Source organism: Thamnophis sirtalis, unplaced genomic scaffold, assembly GCF_051295495.1.
Source record: "Thamnophis sirtalis isolate CommonGarterSnake01/CBP01778 unplaced genomic scaffold, rThaSir2_p1.2 scaffold_4, whole genome shotgun sequence".
In the NCBI taxonomy this organism is placed as follows: domain Eukaryota; kingdom Metazoa; phylum Chordata; class Lepidosauria; order Squamata; family Natricidae; genus Thamnophis; species Thamnophis sirtalis.
This window is the reverse complement of record NW_028261384.1, coordinates 87,874,176-87,900,518: the sequence shown is the minus strand read 5'-3', so window position 1 is coordinate 87,900,518 and position 26,343 is coordinate 87,874,176. Positions and strand designations below refer to the sequence as shown.

Sequence of the window (26,343 nt, the reverse complement as noted above, 5' to 3'; positions counted from 1 at the left end):
GCTGTAAGGAGGCAAATTGCTGGGAGGCAGAGACAGATTCCCCCCCTCCCGTTTTCCAAAAGCTAGATGTGTCTTATACTTGGAGCATCTTATACTCCAAAAACTACAATAAATATTTAATTTTAGCACAGAATTCAAGTAACATATCCTGATAAGCTGTTGAGAAGAGAATACTGAACACTAAAACTATGTTAACATATTACATTACTTCATGCTTGACTAAACCATATTTTATTCTATTAATTACAACTGACTGGTATGAGTATGTTAAGTCTGATTAAAGTAAATTATAATAATAAAACATCACATCCAAATTCCTCAAACAGACTAACCTTAAATAAGTACAGTATGGTTAAGCATATAAATGCAGCCTTACTCTGAAGGTATATGAGACATACTGAGGCCCACAGCAACAGAGTTATTCTCCTATTGCCCAGAAAGCCAGGAATGATGTACTGCTAGACCCCTCACAAATTGAAGTCTAGGGCTGAACCATGAAGCCCATAAGAAAACACAAAAGAGAGCTAGCACAAGTTGGAACATGGAGAAGAAAATGTTAGCACACTTATGGTTCAGAAAAGAATTGCCTACAGTCTGATTAGAGAAAGTATAAGTCATTTTCCATCTGGGAGCTGAATCTGAGTGATTGAATGCTGCTGTGATGACATTGAGAAGATGAAGCCTGGGGGGGGGGGGGTAGCTGGCAGCACGAATGGCTGCTTAAATAGAGAGCTCCGTGAAGAGCAGCTGGATCTGGCATCTGGAGGGGTTTTATTATAGAGAAGCTGCAGGAGTAGCGAGTAGCTTAACAGATCCCTGATCTTGGTGGAAGGTATTTTATTCCAAAACAGCTCAAGAGACTAAGGGGTTCAAAGAAGGAGTGGGGTGGATCTTTCCTCCTATCCCCCCCTTTGCAGCGGAGTGGGAGGAATACACTGAGATTGAAAACTTCTTTTCTTCTCTGAACTGTCTGAGGAGCCTAATCTAAACTTAATTAGTTAACACAACAAAGGCCGGCTGTGAATAACTCTGATAACATGGATGCCTTCAGGGGGAAATGAGTTAACTATTGAAGGTCTGAAGAACATGACAGTGCATTTTATTAAGTCTGTATTTTGTTAGTCTGTATCTGGATAGCTTGTGGAATAGTGACATCTACTGGCGAAATCTGGAATCCCCCCCCCCCCCCCCATGGTACATCTCAAGAGAAAACAGAATTTTTGGTGACAATATCCCTTGGATAACAGAGACCTGACTATTAGAGAATATTGATGTTAATCTTTGGACATTATTAAAAGAAACGATCGGAGAGAAAGAAGATTTAATGGACCAAGGGGACTCAGAATATCTATATAATTACTTAATACAGGAGGGTCATATATAAGGTTAAATTTAAAGGTTTTGGAATTAATGTTATAATACTACTATCAAACAAACATATTATTGTCATTGGGTTTTGTTGTTGCTATAAGATTATTAATTTCACCATTTTAGATAATATTGGTATTAGTACTGATTAATTAAGGAGATAGTTTGATTATAGTACATTTAATAATTATAAGGAATTCACTCTTAGAATTGACTCTTAGATTAATACAATAGATTAATAGATTACTAGAAATACCGGAATATATAAGTGTGATACATATGTATATGTGTGTATGTATGTGTGTGTGTGTATATATATGTATATACACACACACACACAGATAAATTGACAAGTCTCTCTCGTTCTCTTTTTATTTTATGATAGCTGTTTTCATATAATATACTAATCTATTGATATATAGATTATACTACCCCTTAATTCTCCTTAAAATTGATTATTGAGTAGAGAAAGAGGGAAAAGGAGAGGGAGAGGAAAGAGAGGGCGGGTGAAGAAGGCAGAAAGAAAGAAAGAAAGAAAGAAAGAAAGAAAGAAAGAAAGAAAGAAAGAAAGAAAGAAAGAAAGAAAGAAAGAAAGAAAGACGGACGTACTGGAGAAATTTACGAGTGAGAGAAGTGGGAATTCTGGAAAATAACTAAATTAGGGACCCAATTCTTTAAAAAAATGACAAGCATTACAAATCTAACGAAAATTGGCATGGGGAGGAAACCAGCATACCAGCCGTCTCTAGCAGCTGCTTACCCTTTGAACCAAAGATCCTTTGAGGATATGCTCCAGAGAGAAAGATCTAATTCAACCAAGGAGCTTCAGATGATATTACAGGTTATGCAAGAGATTGGCTAAAAACCACGAAGAACTGAAAAAGGATATCAGAGAAATAAGAAATGATACTGGAGAACTAAAGGAGAGGATGAAGAACATGGATGATAACTTTGAAAAGTTCCAGGAACAGATTAATGAAAACGAACAAAGAATAAATACAATAGAAGGAAGGATGGAAAAGGAGGAGGAAAAAATGGAGGAGCTGAATTCTAAGTTGATCCAGGCAAATAAAGAACTTGAGTTAACAGTCTTCACATTAGAATCGAAGAAAGTGGCTCAATTTCTATGATTTCAGAATGTAAAGGAAGAAAAAGGCGAGGATTTACCCGATTTGATGGCAGACCTTATGGCAAAGGCTTTGGGAATAGGAAAAGATGAGATGGCAAGTGAGATTGATGAGACATATAGAATCCAGACAAACTATGCAAAAAAGAACAATCTCCCGAGGGAAGTCCATTATGTTCGTTAAAAAATCAATATGCAACGAGGTGCTGAATAGAACAAGAGATGATCCGATACCACAAAATCAACAATTAACAGTCATAAAACAGGCACCGAGGAGAATCAGAGAACTAAAGTGGCCCTATCAATTTTTAACATCTGTGCTGAATAAGTTGGAAATTAACTTCAGATGGTTGATGCCGGAGGACATAGTGGTAACTTGGAGAGATAGAAGATTCAGAATAGACACAGTGGAAGAAGCGGAAGATTTTTTACAACAATCTTGATGGACAGGAGTATGAGGAAGATGAAGGAGAATAGTTGGGAGCAAGGATGCAAGGACTCAGGGTACTGATAAGAGAAAAGGAACTAATGGAGACAAGAAAGGAGAAATAAGTTGTTTTAGAGAAAAAAGGGGAAGAACCAAAAGAAGTGAGAGAGATAAGTGCAACAAGAAGCATATGGCCTAAATACACATAGAATCATGTCGGGAGAAATCAAGATTCTATCATTGAATATCAATGGTCTAAACTTGCCCCAGAAAACAAAAACAACCTTTAATAAACTAAAAAGTTTGAATTACGATATAATTGCAATGAAAGAGGTCCATATAACTAAACGACAGATCCAGATCTTGGAATATCCTAGATTGGGTAAACTTTACATGGCATTAGCTGATCAAAAGAAAAGAGGAATAGCATTATATGTTAAAGACACAATCCAGACTAAACTAATTTATCATGATGAGGAAGGGAGAATATTAATTGTAGAAATAATGTTAAACCAAAAAAAGGTGTTACTGGTTGTAATATGCACCTAATGAAGGTCAGGAAAATTTTTTTATTATAGACTACATAGCATTATTCGAGAGATGGGAAACGAAAATGTCTGTTTAATGGGTAATTTCAATGCTATAGTTGACCAGAAATGGGACTATAAAAGTGGAAAGAAGAGAAAAGGAGCTAGGAGAATGTTGCCGAGGTCATTCTTCCAAATGGCCGAAGAATTAAATATCTATGACGTATGGCAAGAAAGATGTCCAGAGGGAAAGAATATACCTTCTACTCGAATAGACATGAATCCTGGTCAAGATAGATATGGTCTGGATGTCGATGGAGTTAATTCCAGAAGTGAAGGTGATAGACATAGAACCCAATTTATGGGCCAACCACAATCCCATGAGGATTATATGGAAAAAACAAAAGGACAGTTATCATTGGTTATTCAATAGAACAATCCTAAAGGATCAGGAATATATTAAAGGAGTTAATCAGGATTGAGATTTTTCTTCAAAGAAAACTGGCCAGGAGATACATCCATACAAAACCTATGGGATACAACTAAGGAATTTATAAGAGGGGTCACGATATCGGCTACAGCTAGGAAGAAAAAAATTGAGAATCAAAAAATAAGAGAGTTGAAAGAAAGGTATAGAAATTTAGAGAGTGAACTTCAAAAGAAATCACAAAACAGAAGTATAAAAGGAAGTATGGAATTGATTAAACATCAATTGTCTATATTTGAAAAAGCAAAATTGGCACAGTTCATAAAAAAAGCAAAACAAAATTTCTTTGAGAATGCAAATAAACTTGGGCGGTGGCTATCCTATAGGCTGAGGAAGCAGAAGCAAGAGAATTGGATCAATAAATTACAAGATGAAAAAGGCAAGATCTGCTATCAAATAGAAGAAAAGAAAAGGATTACCCAAGAGTTCTATGAACAATTATATAGAGAAAACTGAGACTATACAAAGGAAGGAATACTACAATATCTGGAAAAGTCAGATCTGCCAAAGATACCAGAGGAAATAAAAGATATGCTCAATGAAGAAATTAAAACATCAGAAATAATTGAGGCCATACAAAGACAGAAGAATAATAAAGCTGCAGGGCCGGATGGACTGCCAGAGGAAATATATAAAGAATTCCAGGATATGCTTGTTCCAACACTGTTGGAAGTTTATAATGCTGTGTTGAAAGAGGCGAAGACATTGTTATCATGGATGGAGGCTTACATAGTATTATTACCTAAGGTGGACACAGACTAGATGTTTATACAAAATTACAGACCAATCTCACTGCTAAATGCAGATTACAAGATTTTTACTCTGATAATAGCAGAACGATTGAAAAAATTCCTTACATCGTTCATCCACACAGATCAAAATGGATTCCTCCCCAGAAGTCAAATTAAAAACAATATGCGAATTATGCTGGACATTCCCGAATATTATGAAGTGTATAATGAAAAACAGGTTGCACTATTTTTTCTCGATGCCAAAAAGGCATTCGATAATGTGAACTGAGAATTTTTGCATCAATAATTGGAACACATGGAATTTGGGGTTAAATTTATAAACATGATTAGAGTAATATATACAAATCAAAAAGCCAAAGTAATAATTAATGGTGAATTAACACAAAGTATAGCAATTCAGAAAGGTACAAGCCAAGGTTGTCCACCATCCCCACTGATGTTTATATTAACCTTAGAAGTTCTAGCTAGGAATGTACGTAAAGAGGAACAGATAAAGGTACTAGAAATCAAAAAGGAACATTTAAGTTACAGGCTTTCGCAGACGATTTAGTTTTAGAGGATCCTATAAAGTCCGGTATGAAACTTACTGAGGAATTGACAGATTATGGGAAAGTAGCGAGTTTAAAGATAAATATGACAAAGACTAAAATGCTGGTTAAAAATATGACATCCAAATTGAAAGAGGAGTTAATGAAGAAACTGGATATCCAAACTGTCAAAAGTCAAATATCTAGGTATACATTTATCTGCGAGGTGTGTATCCATCAAAGAAGACAACTATACTAATTTGATCAATAAAACTAAGAAAGACTTAGAAAGGTGGAAAAACCTACAATTGCCCCTGATGGGTAGGATTGCAGTCATAAAAATGAATGTGCTACCAACATTTTTTTTTTCTATTTCAGAATATTCCCATTAAATTAGAAAGTTTTTTTTAAGGATTTGAATCAATTGGTTTTGAAATTTATTTGGCAGGGAAGAAAACCAAGAATAAAGCTATGCAAGACACTAAGGAAAAAGGAGGATTTGGAGTACCAGATTGGGAACTTTATTATACTGTGGCCACTATAACATGGTTAAAAGAATGACTAATGTTGAGAATTAAAAGATTACTCAAATTGAAAGGTCATGACCTCCACACAAGATGACATGCCTTCCTTTGGTATGAAAAAGGATCTGCACACGCATATTTCAATAGACACTACATCAGACAGTCCCCGTTATTAATATGGAACAAAATTAAACATGACCACTATACCAAAACATCCATTTAGCTATCTACGATGGAAACATACACTCAAATTTAATTAATATGGAAAATATAGTTACATATAAAGAGTTATTGAACAGACATAAAACTAGATTAGAATTGGCATCACAAGGGGTACAAGTAGAATGGTGATCCTACTTACAGATACAATCAAGGTTTGCACAGGATAGGAAGAAGGAAGGTATTTCCAAAGATTACACAATATTAGATAAACTTTTGATACAGACAGAAAACAGGTTGATCAAAGTATTGTATAGATTTTTGTTGGAACATAGAGGAAAAACATGTCAAAGAAACAATGGTGGCCTGGGCGAAAAATTTCATTTATAATGTGGAATTGGCTAAGTGGGAAAAACTTTGGATACTTAAATCAGAAACTATCAATGGCTATGGCGCATAAAGAAAACCTTTATAAAATGTTCTGCAGATGGCATCTCCCCCCAGCACAACTCTCCAAAATGTTTAAAAATCTGACCCCAAATTGTTGGAAGTAAAAAAACACCAGGCACTTTTTATCATATGTGGTGGACATGCAATGAGGCAAAAAAAAAAAAAGGAAAATGATTCAATCATGGTTAGAACAAATAGTGGAAGGCCAAATTCTGTTTAAACCAGAAATGTTTCTCCTAGGTATAATATAGGAAGGATTTAAGAAAGATAAACTTTATCTAATTATACATGTACTAACTGCAGCATGCATAACTTATGCACAATATTGGAAAAAAGAAAATACACCATCAGAGCTAGATATAATCAGAAAAGCGTTAGCCTGTGAGGAAACAGATAGGCTCACTCTTGAACTTAAAAATAAAGGGGAATCAGAATATTTTGAAGTTTGGAATAGATTTTATGATTGGTATAAGACAAGGTGACAAGACTGGAACAAACTGTATATATTGTGATTGGATAGAAGGATAGACAATGTATTAAGTAGGCTAATAGTTAATGTGAATGTATGGCCACTTCGACTTTGTGGTACTGCAGTTTTAAATGTAAAAATAATAAACATATATTCAAAAAGAGAGAGAGAGAGAAAAAGAAAAGATGAAGCCTGGGATTTTTGAGAGAATGTTTGTTTTTGGGTGCTTTGGACATTTTTGTGATTTGTTTTGCTATGTGGAGTTTTAAAAAATGATAACTTGTAAGATTTATTTTACTGTTTAAAATAAGAGAGCTCCCAAAAGCTTTTAAAAGAATTGGAACTACATTGGATCCTTAAACAATGAGTTAATTCTGATTTCTAAATTTACTTTAGAGGAACAGACAATCATGTGCAGAATCAAATCTAATGTCTGGGAAAAATGATAATGGTTAAAAATACAAATATAAGGAAGAAAATATGCTTTAGCTAAAGTATTCTATTGTTTTTTTAGGTGAAGGTGTATTTTCTCTAGAATTTTCTGAAACTCATGCATGTGGATTTTGGAAATACGGCTTGACTATATTAATAAGCCCAGTATATATGCTGAATCATAGGTATATGTGAATTGGCCTTTTAATTCAAAACAGAGGTCTGAAATTTTGTCTTCAAACTATGGAAATAATTCATTTTCCTTTCAAGCTCAAGGGAAGATTTTTTTAAAAAAAATAGTGAGAAAAGGGCATTTCAGAATGAAATTAGAAGACAAGCGTTGGATCACAGGGCTTTATCACACCTGTAAGCATAAAAAAGTGATGTTGTACCACAAGGTACAAAATTATTAGATTATATAGTCCATATCAAGAACTAGTTGATTATTTGATACCTCTTTCTAACAAATGGAGGATTTACTGTTTAACATCCTAGTCTCTTTTTCAAAATCTTCTAGGAGGCAGATAACAAATATTGTTGTACATTAGTTACACAACTGATGTATGCATTTATTAATTACTTGGAATGGAAACAAATGCCAAAGAACGTTGGTGTTTATTAGCTAACTTTCAAAGTTTCAAAAAAATCCTTTGTTATACATTAGTCATGCCTTACACAAAAATGCCATGAAATTTTTTAAAAAGACATACTATCATCCGGATCCTGAGGCCAAAAAGTTTTTCTTTCCATTTCATTTATTATAGCATATAGCACATGGGACTGGGATTCAGAAAATCCAGCTGTACAACAAAAAGCAGAGTTAAGAGTTAAATTTTCATTGAACTATGTTATAATTAAAAGCAGGTAAAATATGTTTCTGTGAAAATGAGATTGGATTATGAAGTCAGGTGCAACAGATAAATTAAGTGGCAAATTATAAACAGATTGTTATAAATACTAATTTTCTTTATGATTATGGCTCATAATTGAACAGACTTCCTATCAACGCAAATTCTTTCTAGTTATTATGACTCAAGGTAATGAGGCTTTCAAATAACAATCTAGTACATTAAAATCAGGCACAATGGACAGGTTAATTATCCTAGTTAATTGTCTCTGAATCTCTCAAGGACTTTCAGAACCATACATCACAAATTTCTACTAAATATAATGTAATTAAAAAGAGTCAATATTACTAACATTTTATTTTTGTTTGGTATGAAAAAAGATTCAAACTCAGGTGAAACAAAAATATCCACATATTTAGAGCAAATCCGAAGCAGGTTCTATATAGTAAAAGCCAGGAGATATATTATTACAACAGAATTTTACACAAATTTGTAAGACTATAAAAACAGACGCTACATACCAATGTTATGTGACATGCACAGCAAATGGTAATACGTTGCGAGGCTAGGTTCTGAAATAAAATATAACAAATCATGATCACGCTTGACATGAAAAAATATATTACACTGTATTGGATGCATGTAATTTATTTCATATCAATTTGAATTAATGACTTGATACCATGTTTCCTCAAAAATAAGACCGTGTCTTATTTTCTTTTTACCCACAAAATATGGCTTGGGCCTTATTATGAGGGGAGGGGTTATTGTTTTGGGGTTGCCAGATAGCTGCTCTCTTGCAAGTGGGCTCCCAAAGAGCCGGACACAGCCTCATGCCGCCACATGTCTTTTTCTGCGGCTTCCAAACTGAGTCTTCTGGCAGTGGCCGCTCTGGGCGTACACTCTATGGTTGTATGCTCTGCCGGCAGCTGGCCCACAGTTCGGTTTGGAAGCAAAGTTATGCGGTGGCGGCAGCAGAGGTGCCCTGGCTCTGCGGGGAGAGTTAGGCCAGGGCATTGTGAGGCGCGTGAGTGAGAACGGAACAGCCACTCGCGTAACCCCCCCTCTCCAACCATGCAGAGCGCCATTCACTGGCATTTCGAAGACGCCAAGCCGCGGGAGCTGGGGGGGTGGCAAACAGGCACTCACACGGGTTGCCGATACCCCAAGGTCAGTGAATGGCGCTGTGCCCGGCTGGAAAGGGGGTTTGCTGGGTGGCTGCTCATAGCGTGGTTGTTTCATGGCTGCTGTGTTGCGTGCTGCAACAGCGCAACACAGCCATTCACCCATGAGACTGTGTCCGGCTCTTTGGAAGCCCGCTCGCAAGAGAGCAGCCACTCGGCAACCACCTCTTCAGCTGGACACAGCGCTGCTCACCAACCCAGCAGCCTGGCACCTTCGGGATACCGCTAGGTTGGTGAGCGGTGCTCTGCCTGGCTGGAGGTGGTGGGTTGTCCAAGGGGCTTATTTGCAGGGACTTATATTTTTGCCCACCAGAAAAATGTGGCATGGCCTTATTAGCAGGACATGTCGTATTTTCGGGGAAACATGGTAGAATTTAAGGGTAAAAATTATTATTTTCCACACAGTAATTTATTCTTTCCCCCTTCAAGATATAATGGAGGCAACCTTTGAGAGCTCCTGAGGAACTATACTGAAGACTAGGGAGGAGATGTTATAAGGTCATGTTTTATATTTAGTTAAATTTATGCTGCTTTACACTCACTTTTTAAGACACTATTTCTTTAACAGAATAACATAACAGAATAACAGAAGTGGAAGGGACCTTGGAGATCCTCTAGTCCAACTCCCTGCTCAGGCAAAAAACCCTATATCACTTCAGAAAAAAGGCTGTCCAATCTCTTCTTCAAAATTTCCAGTGTTGGAGCATGCACAACTTCTGGAGGCAAGTTATTCTACTGACTAATTGTTTTGTCAGAAAAATTTCTCCTCGGTTCTAGGTTGCTTCCCTCTTTGATTAGTTTCCACCCATTGCTTCTTGTCCTACGCTCACGTGCTTTGGAGAATAGCTTGACTCCCTCTTTTTTGTGGCAACCCCTGAGATATTAGAACCCTAGTATCATGTCTACCCTAGTCCTTCTTTTCATTAAACTAGACATACCCAATATGTCTAGCCTCCAGTCCCCTGATCATCTTTGTTGCTCTTCTCTGCACTTTTTCTGGAGTCTCAACATTTTTTGTATGTCCTTTTTAAGGCATTGTACTGAAGTTTATTATTATTAATTAATTAAACATTTGCAATTAAACAAATAACTTTGCAGGTCAAAGTGTGTGAATAATTCAAAATATAATTCTAGTCACAGGATTATCTCTTTAAAAAATATTACTACTAAGATTTAATACAGAAAATGTGTATTGAATTAATCTTACAGATTACAGAAACTTCTTACCTATATTTAGCGCTCTCATCTCATTCAAGATCAGTCTAGCCTTAGCCCGGGATACCTTACCACATTGCTTCAATGCTTTCAGAATAGCATTAAAAGTTAGCAGATTTGGTTGTATATCTTGTTCAGCCATCTGCCTCAGCAAGTCCTATTAACCAAAATATGAAGATTTTGTTTTAACTTTTATGTAAAAACAATGTTCCCATTCCTTCAAACTCTGTATCTACATCTTCTCCACTACACAATTCTTTAGCATTTATACACGCATTTATTTAATACCATTCTAGAAAACTGTCGACCACATACTTCTATAATTACATTGATAATTTAAAATGTATTATTATAAAGATAAAAGATAAATCTGGCATAAAGTAAAATAGGTAGAAACACCTCCCAATAGTAAATATAACCCAAAATTAATCAGTTAAATTAAGTGTTAAAAATAACTACCCCACAAGAAAGATGTTTGCCCACAGTTGAAGGGAAAGTAATGTAGATACCAGGTAAACCCGAGGAAGCTGCTCCCCAGAAATAGGAAACGCCCCCTTCTTTTGTAAATAGTCTCTTTGTGTCATTTGGAAGCTACTTGGAAATCAAATTTCATTAAACCAATAGGTATTGCTTTAAATGAGCCTTTCCCACCCCAAGTAGTAGTTTTGAGTAGCTCCTTTGTTTATACAAGTGAGATATGTGTGTCATGGGGTAAAAAATCATGAATACACAACCAAAACTCCTCTCCTCCTCACATGCATTGAATGCATATGCCAAATACTAGAATTTCTGTAATTTCACTTGTACTGACTATTATATAGAAGTTACTTTATCTCCCTGATATTATTAAAACCTTTGAATTGATTACACAGAATGTAAGTATATAACCGTAGAATATTTTAAAAATTGAGCAAATGTGGGTGATACATACTATAAAAGTGCATTACTAATAAATTATAATACATAAAAGGATTTAACTTCAGCTAAATATTTGCTATGGAAAAGTTAAAATCAACAGTTTCTCCTTACTTCAATACATGCCCATTTCTCAATGTATTTTTCCTTAACATTTACAGCTGCTAAGATCAGTGTATTGAAGGTGCTCACATCAGCTGAAACAAACAGAAAGCCAGTTATATCATAAGAAATAGCATATATATTATGATTGAAGCAGTCAGTAGATCTATAGCAGCTCAGTATAAGGCGAAATTCTCATGTGAGCCAGGTCCCAGAAAGCCAGCCACTTGCCAGCAATGGTGGGACACAGATAACTCACACTCAGCCCCCATGATTCAGCTGAGGTCCGTACCCCTGCGCCATTCATCATTGCTGCAAGAAATCTCCAATGGTCAGAAATCCTGTACTACATCTAGAGAGGGAAGACATGTATTAAGACCATTGGCACAAGCAGTTTTGCCATGTAATCAATTATATCTCTCTTCTCCCCTCTCTTCTTACTAAAAACATGGCCGCTTATTTGTCATATTTGTAGATAATAATCTATAAATCATCTATAAATATGTGACCATCGCACACATAGTGGCAATAAAGCCTCCTATCAAAATTAACCAATTAAAACAATGAACACAAATAAAAAGACCAGAAGCGAGAGAATATTACATATAACATAGCCAACACATTACCAGGTGTCCCCAATTTGTTGAAAAAATCCCAAACCATGTTTTAAGGGATTTCTGAAAGGCCATGGATGTTGGGGCTAACATCAGCCCAGGAGGCTTGTTGTTCCAGAGGGTTTCAGCAGAAAAAGCTCACCTTTCTGCCCACTCTCAATCCCCAAAGCTGATTCATAGTATGAAGATACTATGATCAACGTTAATGAAAGCTATTGACAGGTCAAGCATTGCCAGGATGGATGCCCTACTCCTACCCTGTTCTCCCCAGAGATTATTCAAATCAACCAAACCAATGCCGTCTCCTTCCCATCTCCAGGTCTGAATCCTCACTCAAAGAATCTGGATAAACTGCTTCATTCATGGTCTATATGAGGTGGCCAAACTCATAGTCATAAGGACCCTGTTTGCTTTTTCAGGTCCAATAGGTTCAAACTACTGTCAATTAACAGGGCTAGGCTGTTCCACAGACATTTCCACCAGACCTGCGCCAAGGTTGGCAGCTAACTGGGAATGAACTTGATTTTGTTTAACAGATGCTCTGAAATTTCTTCTGCTTGCCCTTGAAGATCAACAGTTGCCTAGAAGATCTTGAGTCACCTGAAACAAGGCTGCTGAATGGCAATTTGAAGACGAAACAGGGCAGTGAAATAGTGTTGCTTTGCTGCTTTTTGCCACAAGTTAGGTCTAAACAGCAGATTGACCTGTGTTGGTGAAGTGCATTCTTTGTGGATCTCTAGATATTTCATCTCTCATTCACTTTCCCCAGCTCCTTCAGACAGCAATGGGATCTCCAGGAGGGAGACTGGGTACGATACACATCCATCCTCTCATTCCAAACAGAAACTAAGACATGCAGTAAACCCTCAGGAACAAACCCTAGTTCTTTCTGGAATCCTTGCAGATTCATTAGTTGCCAGTGCCTTGCTACCACTGCTGACAAGACATGGCTAGCCTGGCCCTTTGCAAGGCAATTACTGACTATATGAGGCTTTCTTCCCAAGGCCTTGAGGAAAACAAGAGGTGGAGCACGGGAGGATAGGAGCCAGGAGTGCTGGGGGTCAAAAGGACAGAGAAAGGGGGAAATAGGATGGGTGGTGTTGAAGTGCACCCTGCAATCCATAACTTTGGGGACTGAGCCTAAATACCATTGCTCAGCCCTATCGTAACTTCAAAGAATTGTTTGAATTGTCATTAAGCGAGGACTATCTGTACTATCAAACTCTGTGTTATTATTTAATATAGCAGCTATCATTTTCATATAAACCAAAGTTACAGAACTACTCACAAAGATTGCATTAATTATACTGTAGAAGGACCAATTCTGTATGCACAGCTTATTTCTAGCTTTTCTTATTGGCACATTTTAATGCAAGAGTATCCAAAGCTTACCCTTAAGATTTTTATTCACCAAATCAGCATACATGTCAAAAGCTTTTTCGCACTCTCCATGCTGTAATGACAAAAATGTATAAAATAATATATTGACATGAACGGAAAAAAAGAAATAAATTTGTTAAAGATTTACAATTGTACCTTCACCATTCCCCTGATCATTGTACAATAGGAGTGTGCATTTTTTTCTGGCATTAGGTGAAATACTCTCTCAGCATTGTTGTTTTCCCTAGAATTTAGAAAAGATAACATACTGACAATAACAATGTTCTCTAATGTGTGGTTATAAAACGTACTATGATCTGTTCATGCCTATTTGCCTATTACATACTCGCTATATTTTTAAGCATGGCACAGTTTATTTTTTCAAGATATAAAATCTTTGTGGATGAACATGCACTGCATTATACATCATACTTTTGACAAACTGCATAGGTAACAAATACAATATCTAATTTGGTACCTGTATTTTTTCATACACAAGGGCATGCAAGATTATTTTTGTTACTATATTTGTATATCACTTTTCTTCTGAGATTTAACATAAAGCCAATTTGGTATAGTGGTTAAGATGCTGGTCTAGAAACCAGGACCTTGAGACTTCTAATCCCAGCTTGGGCATGGAAACTGGCTGGATGACTTTAGACTGGTCACTCTGATAGTCCATTCCACTTCATAGGATTAATTTGGGGAAAATAGGAGGAATAAGGAATATTAGGCATATTCATTGCCTTGAGTTACTGATAAAGTAACAAAGGAAGGATAGAAGTCTAATAGCCATAATTAAATCTTTTAGATCAGGGATACACAAACTTTTTTTGGTTGTGCAATGTGGGGGGAATGGTTTTGCACATGCAACCTAAATTCCTAAATTCTTTGTGTACTTGTTTGCTGCTGCAGCAGCCTGGTTCCCAATGGGATAATGGTATATGGTTCCCAATACTGTAATAGTATATGGCAGAGATCCCCAACCCCCAAGCCACGGCTCATTACTGGTCCGGGCCATGCGAGTGATGGGCAAATGTACATGAATCTCCACTCTCCACTCGCATGAGCACCCTCTGCTGAAGCTAGTGAAACTTCACACATGAACACAAGCTCCCTTCATCACATATGCAGCTCCATGTGCCTGCTACTCACCCTCCCATCCGGGCTGTCAATGTGGAAAGGTTGGGACGGATATATGGGATATGGGAAAGACCTTGAGAGAGAGGGTACAGAGATGCTGCCTAGGGAACTATTAGGTAACAGAGGGAATGGCCTGCAACTGGATAGTGAGTGGAGCAAGTGGCTCAGAAGGGATTCTCCTTAGTTTCTTGGGCTATAAAGGTGATGGTAGGAAATATATTTTCATATTTGTAAGACTGATGAGGTTATTTTAAGCTACTTTTTATACAGCATTTGTTTAATGTATTTTTTTTAATAAGCTACTTAATATAGAAAAAAAATCCTGAATTTCCAATTAAATACATGCAAATATGTATTGCTGCTAGTATATTTCATACCTCCATGTAATTTGTTCGGGATTAGAAGAGTTCCTTGCCAAGTACCTTCTTGGCGGAGTTTCTTCCTGCACAAGAATTTCAAATGTTAGACTTCTAGCACATGCATATCTATGCCAAACACAATTCCCTTTTAAACTAGGTGTTTAAAATATTTTTATACAAAGTTCAGGGTCCCACCAAACAACTAACTATTTCTAGTTCTCGATTATTATGAAAAACTAGGACTACAGGGCTGGCTCCTAGCTCCCTTTCACAGCAATTAGAAATATCCAAAGTACTGTTTATTTTTTATACATAGCAGGTATAGCCTTATTCGAAAAACCATTCATCCTTATTTACTTGTTTTTCCAAACTGCTATCATTCTCCTGATCCGGTTCTCTATCTCCATAAAAACATAGAAGATCTAGAAGACTGTTCGCGGTCTCCAGAGGTATACCTGTTCCTGCAAATGCAAAAAACATGAACTAAAAATCATAGCAGTGGAATTAGCTGATGTATAAACATATTAATAAATTATTAAACTTCAAATGTCATAACAAACAGAACAGGTAATCCTCAATTTAAAATCGGTTGTTTAATGACCAATCGCAATTACCAAGGCTTTGGATAAGCTGGCATTTACTATTGTTTTCCCCTCCAAAGGGGAGAGGAGGGATTGCGGTTTGATAAGTAAATATTCTGAGGTTTTAAGTTATGGTTTTGTTATAAGGTGCCTGAATTTTAAAAAGTTGATATATATAGTAATATGGCTGTAAATGTACATGAAATAACTCAAATTATTTTATTTAATTAACTTATTTTTTTAATTAAATCAAATTATGCAAGTTCACCAGCTGGGTTGCTTTGTCTTCTCTATTCTGTCAGCATAAATATTTTGTACCTTCCACAAACATAATGGCTAATAACTGCACATGCTACAATAACCCTGCTGTTCCTTAAATACTTTAGTATAAATCTTCAAAAAACAAAACCAATGGAATTTGTTTCTATTATTAAAACGGAATAAAGATTTCAAAATAGCTTTGACTATATAATACCTATCATTATTTTATAAGCATTTACAAATGAGTTAAATCTCATAGGATAAATCTTTGCAAATTTAAAACAGCTGATATCCACCCAAATCTGTTTATTGTAACTGTTGGTTTAAGCTAGTACCTGCTTGTAGAAGCTGATCATACATATTCACAGATGCGTTTACTTTTCTTAGCTGAATTAGATTTTTTAATGCAACCTCACTCACTTCGTCAAGTTGCAACACCGACTTTTTTGGCATAAGACTCTAAAGGGAACAACACAATACAATTAGGATCAAATGTTCTACAAAGTTATCATTAGGAATTTAGCAACCTGCAAGGAGGCTGATATATCTAATTATTTTATCATTCTAAAATCTATTATCTTTTTTCAGTGAAAAGCAGGAGGATGGGATTCAGATTGGGAGCAGCAGCATGTTTCTACTTCCTTAATTTTGATGGATGCATGTCTTGAAAATAGCAACAATTGTAGGAACAGACCTGTTCACTGGGCCTGGGAGTTACGCTCTCTGCCTTAAACAATTAGAATATTTGAAAACAGGTTGTATAAGCAAAAGTCTCAGTTTTCTAAAAGTCTTAGTCATAAACATATCTATGTACTATAATGGTTCCAATTTTATCGTAACCCTTCCCAGTGGAATATCATGCTCCAATATGTAGTCATACTGAAAATTAAATCAAATGTCGTCATTTCAAATATAACTAATAAGAATGCATTGAAAAGAAATTTACTAAATTTGATACTACTTTGGAGTCCTCCGGGATTGGGCGGCCTATAAATTTAATAAATAAATAAATTTAATAAATAAATATTAAACCATTTTGTTATTTGGGCTCCCTCTCAGTTACCTGCATCCTAATGTACTCCACCACTGAGGAAATTCCAGTAAATCAAATGATACCTTGAGCAGCAATGACATAATTCTGTGCATAACCAAACTCAGGTAGAAATCCACATTCAGACCTTTACTCTGACAATAAGAACAGTGAAGCAGGATTAGCTCTTACTATCTTATATATATTAGATGCTGGTTCAATCTTATGACTCTTTCTCCTGCTTGCATGATACAATAGATTAAAAGTATCATGCTTTGGGGCAAGAGAAGCACCTGGACTTCATCTGGAAACAGTTATTGTAACTGTGTTTGCTGCTTGCTTCTGATCGTGCTGGGTCAAGCTTCACCCTAATCCCAGTCAAAACCAGTTTCATTGCAGATATCCTCCACTCTGAAGAGTTAAAATACGCAAATAGCTAATTGTGGCAGCTACACCCAGCAAGTTAAACTATTTAAGCACAGAGGAAAAACATTGCAGATTTAGACCCTGTGGGATTATATTTTATATATGTGGGATATATATATATATATCCCATATCTGTATATATGTATATCACATACATATCTGATTTGTTAGATTTTAGAGCAGATATTGTTCATTATTAAGATTTCTTATGTTTGTGGTAAAAGTGATTTTCAAAACTTATCCTTGATTCTTCCACTAGTGATTTTTTTTATTACTTTCTGAATTTCTAGGTAGAGACTTATTGCTCTCCCTATTATTGCTATGTCCTGAGTGAAGTTCTCACAATAATGTCAGATTATCCATTCTTAAACATAAATGTGTACATAGGTAGCACAACATATAATTATTCTATGTCAAAGCAATAATATATATATGTATGTATGTATGTATGTATGTATGTATGTATGTATATGTATGTTATATTTATGCTGATAAATAAATAAAGGGAGACTAGTATAGATCTATTTCAAGCTATTTAGCTCTCATCAGCTAGCCATACCCATGTTGGGAATCGAACCTGTGCTCTATTGCCTCTTAGGCAGATGTGTTAACCATTGAGCTACAGAGCTCGACTCCTTATCAGCCAGCCAGGGTGAGAGGTATATATTTAAAGTCACAACCCCTGGTATGCCCAAATATGGGAGGAAGGTCACACTTCCACTCTCTGTCTTCGGCTCGTCACAAGAGACCATCCAGACAGAAACCCAATGTTTTTTACTGTTGCCTTTTTGTTACATTTGTTATATTTATGCTGATAAATAAATAAAGGGAGACTAGTATAGATCTATTTCAAGCTATTTAGCTCTCATCAGCTAGCCATACCCATGTTGGGAATCGAACCTGGGTTTCTGTCTGGATGGTCTCTTGTGGATGGTCACTGTATATATATATATATATATATATATATATATATATAGATAGATAGATAGATAGATAGATAGATAGATAGATAGATAGATAGATAGATAGATAGATAGATAGATAGATAGAGATATAGATATATAGATATAGATATATATTGATATATATACAGTGATAGATATGAAATCTATCACTGTGTGTGTGTATATATATATATATATATATATATATATATATATATATATATATATATATATATATATATATAATGTATGTGTAGCGAAGAAAGAAGATGAGGATCTGAAGTACAGCTGTGTAAAAAAGTCCAGTTTACGACATTTTTTGGATAGGCCATTGATTTTATGATATTTTATGCTAAGTGCTATGCAAATATTGTCATATTTATATAAATATTGGTGGTTTTTAAGTGAAAAGCATAAGCTTTTTGCAATTTGGTGCTGTTTGGATGGGGATTGTGCATTTTCTTGCATGCTTACAATGATTATGAAAACAGATTAACTGATGCATACCCAGTGGCATACATATTGCAATGACTAAGACTGATGCTAGTATTTTGTTAACATTTTTTATTGTTTGTGGCCCTGAAAAGGACCGTTTAGGTAACCAAACATGGTTACTAATATGAAATTGGCCAGCCCTTATTGCTTATCACCAGGCGGCATCACATCGGCATAGATTGTATAAGCCTTTGCACGTGATTTTTGGTGAGAATGTGGCCAGACTGCAATAATGGATTCAATCAGGTACTGCTTAGACTTTGGATACTTCTTGCTTATTTTGTAACCAATCTTGGCCCACAAGTTCTCAACTGGGTTCAAATCTGGGCTCTGAGCTGGCCAATCCAGGAGTCGAATACCATGCTTCTTCATTCACTGCTGGACAGCCTTGGCTCGATGACAAGGAGCGTTGTCATCCTGGAAGTAAAAATCCTTCCCTACAAGTTGCTGAAGCATGGTCTTTTCCAGGACTTCAACATACTGCTTGGAATTCATGATTCCCTGCATGATTTGTATCCGACCAATACCAGAAGCAGTGATACTGCCCCAGATCAAGTGCAATGGATGCTTCACAGATAGATTCAGACAGTATGGCCTAAATGCTGGAAATCTTCTGACATACTTATTGCTCTGATTCCCATACTTATTGCTCTGATTCCCATACTTATTGCTCTCATCACTGAAGATGATCTTGGCCCACTGTTCGTTGGTCCACTTAGCATACTTCTTGTCCCACGCATGTAGACAAGAGCAGTAAGTGTCTGTGAGCAAAGGTGTGCTTGTGCACACTTTTACATCATGTTTCACCCCAAATTCTTGTAATCTGAGATGAGGTGAGCTTCCTGTCAGCCATCGTAATGCATTAGAGCCTGATTTTGCCATTTTGTAGACTTTCCTGATCTTCCAGAGCAGAGCCTGTTATCAACTGAACCAGTTATTTGGTGTTTTTCAACCACTCTGCTCACTGCGGTGCGATGGCATTTCAGTCTCTTGGCTATTTCTATACAATAGTAACCCTCTTCATGAAGCACAATGATGCGAAGCCACTGCTCAGTACTGGTGAAAGCAAAGGCCTTCATCCTTGCCTGCAGACAGAGCTAAATTAAATTTCTCGATGCTTTTCATGCCTATCTATAGTCAGAGTATGACAACATTGATTGGCTCATAGATTTAGCCTCTGCGCATTTTGATTGGTCAGCCAAAGCTCGCTGATTGGCTACTTTTAACCCTAACATTATCAAAAATTCAAATTGTGTTTGTTTTACCATATAAACTCACTCAAAACCTTAAAAAACTTTGGTTATATTAATAAAAATATGTATCTCAATACGACTACAGAAATTTTGAAAGTACTAATTTTGCGTGGTTTCTACGTGACCCGACAAATGCACGAACGACAAAAGCACTGACAAAACCGCGGCGCTAAAACCGCGATGTCAAAAGTGCGCCGACAGAAGCGCGATTTAAGTTAAGGTAAGGTTTAGGGTTAGGTTTAGGGTTACAGCACGCTTCTGTCGGCGCGCTTCAGCGCTCATTCGTCAGCGCGCTTTTGTCACCGCGGTTTAGTCAGGCGCGCTTTTGTCGTTCGCGCATTTGTGGTGGAACCGGTTTCTATGAGTGAAAAGTTGATTAAACATGTAAAAATACCGCTTAAAACTGAAAGTGTTCAGGACTTTTTCACACAGCTGTACCTTTATCATGGTAAAGAACAAAGGATTGTGCCAAAGCAAAGAAATTATGACTCATTCAAGTTAAATTATTTAAGTGTATAGAATTGAAGCAGTGGATTAATTGAGGAAGTAATGTTGTTCAGTGCATATGAAATCTATCACTGTATATAATAAATGTGAATTAAATATTACATAAAGTGCAAAGATTACCTGAATGTGAGGTTCAGCATAGTCTTTCTCAAAAAGTTCAGGATGTGCATTAATAACAAATTTGGCTGCATTCTGTCCTGATGCTTTTGACGTGGAAAAGAAATGCTGTGAACAGAATATACCTGTATTACTTTGGGGAGGGGGAGGAATAATATATAACACATCCTATTCATCATACAAGTAGTTGCTGACTTACAAGCACATTGGAATCAGAATTTTTGTCTGACCTCATTTGCTATCTGAGATGCACCGATATTGTTATCTTTTTTTTGGCACGATTAAGAAATCACTGTAGTTAAGTTAATCATGTAGTCATTAATGGAATCCAGCTTCCCACACTGATTTTGCTTGTTGGAAGACAGCTAGGAAGATAGCAAATGGTGATCATGTAACCCTGCAATGCTACAACCACAATAAATATATGCCATTTGCCAAGCACCCAAATTATGGTCACATGGCCATGAGGATGCTACAACAGTCATAAGTCCCATTTTCCCAATGTTGTTTATTGGCAGGAGTCCTTTCAATTAAGGAAGTAAAGTACTTGCCTTATGATCAGTTTGCAATGAACTTTAAAAAGCAAAAAGATGTCTATGAGATAACCTTGGTTTGGTTAACAACCATATGCTTCAATGTAAGTTGCTTAATAACCATGTTGACTCACTTTACAATTATCATAAAAGTGATCATAAAATTCAGACTGATCACATAACTTATGACTACAATAATTTACAACCAAATTCCGGGCTACATCGTAGTCCCAAATAGAGGACTACATGTAACCCCTACAAGCAAATACATTTTCCTTATTAACATTAAGTAAGGTCGTCTACTAAACATCTAATTTTTTAATTATTATTTTCTTGTGTTTATAATATGTGACATTTAGTAAGCAGCTCTGCAAACGACACAATGGGAGAGATAGATGTAGCTTTTCCTCTTCCAACTGAGCCTCAATTAGTAGATTATCGTTGTGTAAAATAAGGAAATTTAGAATGCCAAAAGTATACTAGAAATAATGGAAGTTATACTCCTCCATATGTACAAATAGCAATGATTGAGAAGTAAACCATTGTTTTGTTTGCTTCTGGCAAATAGTTTCAGAAGAGTCACTTACATGCTCTGAAGAATTTCTAGGGATAAGATAAGGATCATCTTGAAATGTATAGGGAACAGCTGTAATATCCTATGAGGAGGTAGAAAAAGCATTTAATGTATAGATTCTGCTCAAATGAACAGTAAATTCATCTTTCTGCTGTACTGATATTAAATTTATCAAATAATTTAATATTGAAAAGCTCTTTTATTAAGAAAAACTCATGACTGTACTCCTTACTATTACTGTATATTTGTAAAAGAAGACTTGATAAGAGACAAACATGTGTTTTAGGATATGAATTAACTTTCTGTAAAACATTTCAGAAGAAAACTGCAGCTATCAAAAGTTAACACTTTGTAAACAACATCTTTATGCTACTGTTTATAACGGAAGAAAAAATTAGCTTTTTTCAACACCAAACACAGTATTACGTTTGAAACTTATTTAGCTGAAATATCATCTTTCCCCCCTTCATATACAGGAATACATGTAACATGAAATAATATTAAAGGCAACATATGATACAGCTAAAAATATATTTTGCAATTACAAGGGTATTTCATATCAAAAAAGAACTAGTAACACAATTAAACTTTGTAGTACTTACCCTGTTTACAGTTAATGCAAGTGCCTGAAGAACTGCAGTTTTATCCCTAATTTTAAGCAGAATGTGTTAAAAGTTTAAATTTGCAGTATTATTTTTAATTTACATATTGATTTCAAAAGAAAATATGGTGTTATTTACTGAACAAAATCAAGGATACAGAGATCTAAAATAAAGCTTCAGAACCCTATCTATTCAATTATCAATAAACAAGCTTGAATGAATAAGCTTTTATTTAAATTTATTTATTTATTTAATTGTTAAATTTATTTGCCACCTACACAGGGCTACTTTAGGCATTGCAATAATAAAAAGGAAGAAAATGAAAGGAGGATAAACAGAAATAAAATAGGATAAGGAAGATAAACTAGAAGTAAAATAGAATTCATAAAATAAACAATGAAAAAGGAACACAAGAATACATCAAAAAGATGGATGGGTCGACAGCAGAGAGCAAGGTTGGGAGGTGGAGCATACCATCAATCCAGCAGCTACCTCCAGTGTGGAACTCCTCCTTAGTGCAAAGTAGTAGTTTTTTTAATTAATTAAAAATATCTTGTGCAGTGCAGATATTTTACTTTAGAAGTTAAGCTTATGTACTTAGGCCATAGTTGTAGTAGACCTGGGGTCTGCAACCTTAAATACTCAAAGAGCCATTTGGACCCATTTCCCACAGAAATGAAAACACTGGGAGTCACAAAACCTGGATGGGCATGACCAACTCACAGTCACTCATCACACACATATACCCCAGGGAGTGGGAAGATGAGGGCGAGGGCCAACCAGGGGTGGGATCCAGTTTGGCAGGGAGCCACAGCAAGGGGCCCATAGAGCCGCATGGAGATCTAGAGTCGCGGGTTGCAAACACACGCCAAAGGAATGACAACTGCATAGTAGATATGTTTGACACGGTCTAGCTATGGCAACATGCACAACCACATCTAAACAGGAAATCATGTCTTAGGCACGACTCACATTTTATTTTGAACTGGTACTACTTTAAAAAGGGAGAAACCTGCATGAAGATATCATGTTATTTTAGAACATGATAATCTTACAATCAAATATTCACATTGTTTACAACTGCAGGTTAAGCATTTGGGGTAGCCTCTAGGAATGTTTTTTCTACAGAAGACAGATATCCTACAGCAAGAAATTATGTAACAAAAATGTTTATGAACTTCAGTTGATCCAGCAAATGCAATAAATTCCTGATGGTTTATGGGAAAATTTCACAATAATTTCACAAAGGCTCTGTAATGCTGTATACTATTATTTATGTTTATGGCTTATGGTTATTTTAAACTTATTATAAGTTGCCATGAAAGGATAGTAATACAGTCCCTGGGACAAAAAAGAATTTCACTCACCAGGTTTTTTTTCTTGGAAGGAAAATAGTTTCTTCTGCAATTATGAAAAACAAAAACAACTATAACTAAGTTATTAAACCGAATAATTTGGAAAATGTTTAACTATTAAAATTTTAATTCTGAATGGAATTACCGCATATTAGTCATTAAACTCGACTATTTTAAAACAACAATTTTAAGTTATCTGAATCAGAAGCAAGTTTTGCCATATAAAGAAGCTATCCTATCTAAGATCAATTTATTCAAAAACAAATCCAGTCTTCAGGTTCATTTTCAAATATAGACTATATGACATATATTAATTGAAATGATAAATTTATCACTTGCAAATATGTATTTTAATGTTACGTGAATGAACACAAAAAAATATAATACCTTTCAGGATAGGGGATTTTTCTGGAAGGGTTGCATTTTCTGAATAGTGCCTAAGAAAATTTATATAAATGGATAAATGAATATATACATACGTGTGTATTATGATACTATACATTTATTATACTTCCTATTTTTCCTACACTAATAATGTTGTGAAGTAAATTGAGCTGGGAGAGAATGATTAGCCCACAGTCTCCCAGCTGACTTTCTTGCCTAAAGGGGACAAGAACTGGACCTCTGGGTTTGTAATTCAACACTGTAACCAATATCCCTAATTGGCATATTCACTGGAAAATCAAATATAATATTGTAAGATTGCTTCTTTTTCAAGTTTTAATATTCACAAATACATTTTAAAACAATCGTATTACAATGTTTAGCCATGGTTCGTTTGTCATAGTTTACTGGCTAAACAATAAATTATATTATAAAGCATAATTCTTGAAATACAGAGACTAAGTCTGTGCAACATCTTTAATTAAAATCAAAGCATCTTATGGCTGTGATATATGAATCCAATCTATTTCTGAAAAACTATCTCAAAATAGAAAGCAAGCAAAATTTTGGTTTTTGAGACAGGTCTTTATAATTTATCCAAGCACTTCTAGCAAGTAATAGCTTCATCTAATATTCTCCAATCATTGATTTGGCAATCATTTATTATTTAAAAAAATCATGAAACATAGAAAAATCTTTCTAGGTGGCATACGTACTAGATATTCTCAGTTACCCACCAATATTAAAAAGTATGTTTTAAGTAAAATTATTTAATCTTTTGTTAAGTGAAATAATCAAGATTAAAGCAAATATAAAGTTTTTTATTCTATGCTTGAATAGACTGACCTGTGTGACTTCTCTGATTAAGTTGTTCTTATTGTGGGGATGCAACATTCTGACATAATTATTTACAACAGGCAGCGGAATTCCGTAAGGATATAGAAACTGAATAAATAAAACGTCATAAGGATTTATGCACACCCAAGAACCATTGAGTAGAGTTTTTAAGAGCTATTTTTGTTATAATTTTTTAATGCGAAGAGGGGAAATTTATTGAATATATGGGCAGTAATAAATGTACTTAATTTTAAATGTATTTACTGCGTGCCATCTTTTGTTTTTTGCATCGTAATTTAAAAAAAAAGAACTTTAGTATGCCCAGAAACAAAAACCAGTTTGCTTTAGAGCAAAGTTAAATAAATTTTAGGCTAGAACTTTTTGAATCTCTTTCCTTGGATCACGTTGTATTTCATGAGACGTTGTAGTTGAAAACGCATAGAAAGTGCTTCAGATTACCTACTTTTAAACTAATATAGCGGGACGCATAAAATATAATTGCGATGAAATACCAATCTTAAGAACGATTTGCCATCCAGCCTCGAATACGGGCATTATAAGGCGATCGAAAGGATGCAATCCGATTCATTATATTACTGCTGCAACCTCGTATACAGGCATTTACTTTCAGTGCTTGACCTTTCCAAGTCATTCACGGGACTCCTTTGTCTCGCGTCGACCCAACCCAACGTACCTCTCACCCGCTTCTCTAAAAGCGCCAGATGGTCCCGAAACGACGAGTCTTCTCTGTAACAAGTCTCGGGCGGGAAACGGACACAGCCGCAACCTCCAAGCCGCCATAACGGAACTTGCCCGCCTGCTGCTGAAATGTGGAAGGGACCGGAAGCGGAAGCTGTTTGCCCGCAGCAGCCCCGAGCGCACGCGGCCAGCAGGAGACGGGGATCCCTCTGATCCTCCTTGGCGATCATCTGGGCGGCGTTACACGAGAACTTCTGGACAGTCGGAGTCATGGCGGCAAAGGAGGTGCCGTGGCGGCGCCTGACGGGGTTGTCGTTCGGAATGTATACGGATGCAGAGATACGGTAAATTCGGGCGGCAGGAAGGACAGATCAGTGTTTCCCAATCTTGGCAAGTTGAAGATGTCTGGACTTCAACTCCCAGAATTCCCCAGCCAGTATGTCTGGACTTCCACTCCCAGAATCGCTGGCTGGGGAATTCTGGGAGTTGAAGTCCAGACATCTTCAACTTGCTAAGGTTGGGAATCACAGACTGCTTCAAGCAACGATCAGATGTTAGAATCGTCGGGAATTCGCCTGCATTGGGGAATTTAGTTAATGTGGCCGCGTGTCATATCTGCCGGCCTTTGTCAAAATGCTTATTGCTTTCCTGACAAACCAGGCTGTTATCCTCAGTTTTTTACATTAACGTTTTCGCGTTTCACTCTTAGAATTTCCAGTCTTCTGCAGAGTGGTGCC

At 36.1% G+C, this 26,343-nt stretch overlaps 2 protein-coding genes and 1 non-coding gene across 4 annotated transcripts in view; 1 reads left to right on the top strand and 2 right to left on the bottom strand.

The window, feature by feature from the left end:
* PTCD3 (pentatricopeptide repeat domain 3) overlaps positions 1-25,741 on the bottom strand; it is a 35,196-nt gene extending 9,455 nt beyond the window's left edge. For both annotated transcript variants that reach the window (XM_014076218.2, XM_087713316.1), the window contains exons 1-15: positions 25,602-25,741; positions 24,074-24,123; positions 23,699-23,732; positions 22,332-22,377; positions 21,743-21,811; positions 20,626-20,730; positions 16,186-16,309; positions 15,366-15,469; positions 15,027-15,091; positions 13,663-13,750; positions 13,519-13,579; positions 11,525-11,607; positions 10,508-10,652; positions 8,618-8,668; positions 7,959-8,048 (exon numbers count right to left, since the gene is read on the bottom strand). In XM_014076218.2, the coding sequence (XP_013931693.2) occupies positions 7,959-8,048; positions 8,618-8,668; positions 10,508-10,652; positions 11,525-11,607; positions 13,519-13,579; positions 13,663-13,750; positions 15,027-15,091; positions 15,366-15,469; positions 16,186-16,309; positions 20,626-20,730; positions 21,743-21,811; positions 22,332-22,377; positions 23,699-23,732; positions 24,074-24,123; positions 25,602-25,708 (1,222 nt within the window). In that variant the 5' untranslated portion in view covers positions 25,709-25,741. The remainder of the gene's footprint in view (positions 1-7,958; positions 8,049-8,617; positions 8,669-10,507; positions 10,653-11,524; positions 11,608-13,518; positions 13,580-13,662; positions 13,751-15,026; positions 15,092-15,365; positions 15,470-16,185; positions 16,310-20,625; positions 20,731-21,742; positions 21,812-22,331; positions 22,378-23,698; positions 23,733-24,073; positions 24,124-25,601) is intronic.
* On the bottom strand, positions 11,684-11,828 carry LOC148045963 (small nucleolar RNA SNORD94). The gene has a single exon (XR_015696549.1). It is a non-coding gene; the product is annotated as a small nucleolar RNA SNORD94 (small nucleolar RNA).
* A 51-nt stretch (positions 25,742-25,792) lies between the features above and the next one.
* POLR1A (RNA polymerase I subunit A) overlaps positions 25,793-26,343 on the top strand; it is a 42,899-nt gene continuing 42,348 nt past the window's right edge. The window contains exon 1 of the mRNA XM_014076217.2: positions 25,793-25,950. Within this exon, the coding sequence (XP_013931692.2) occupies positions 25,877-25,950 (74 nt within the window). The 5' untranslated portion in view covers positions 25,793-25,876. The remainder of the gene's footprint in view (positions 25,951-26,343) is intronic.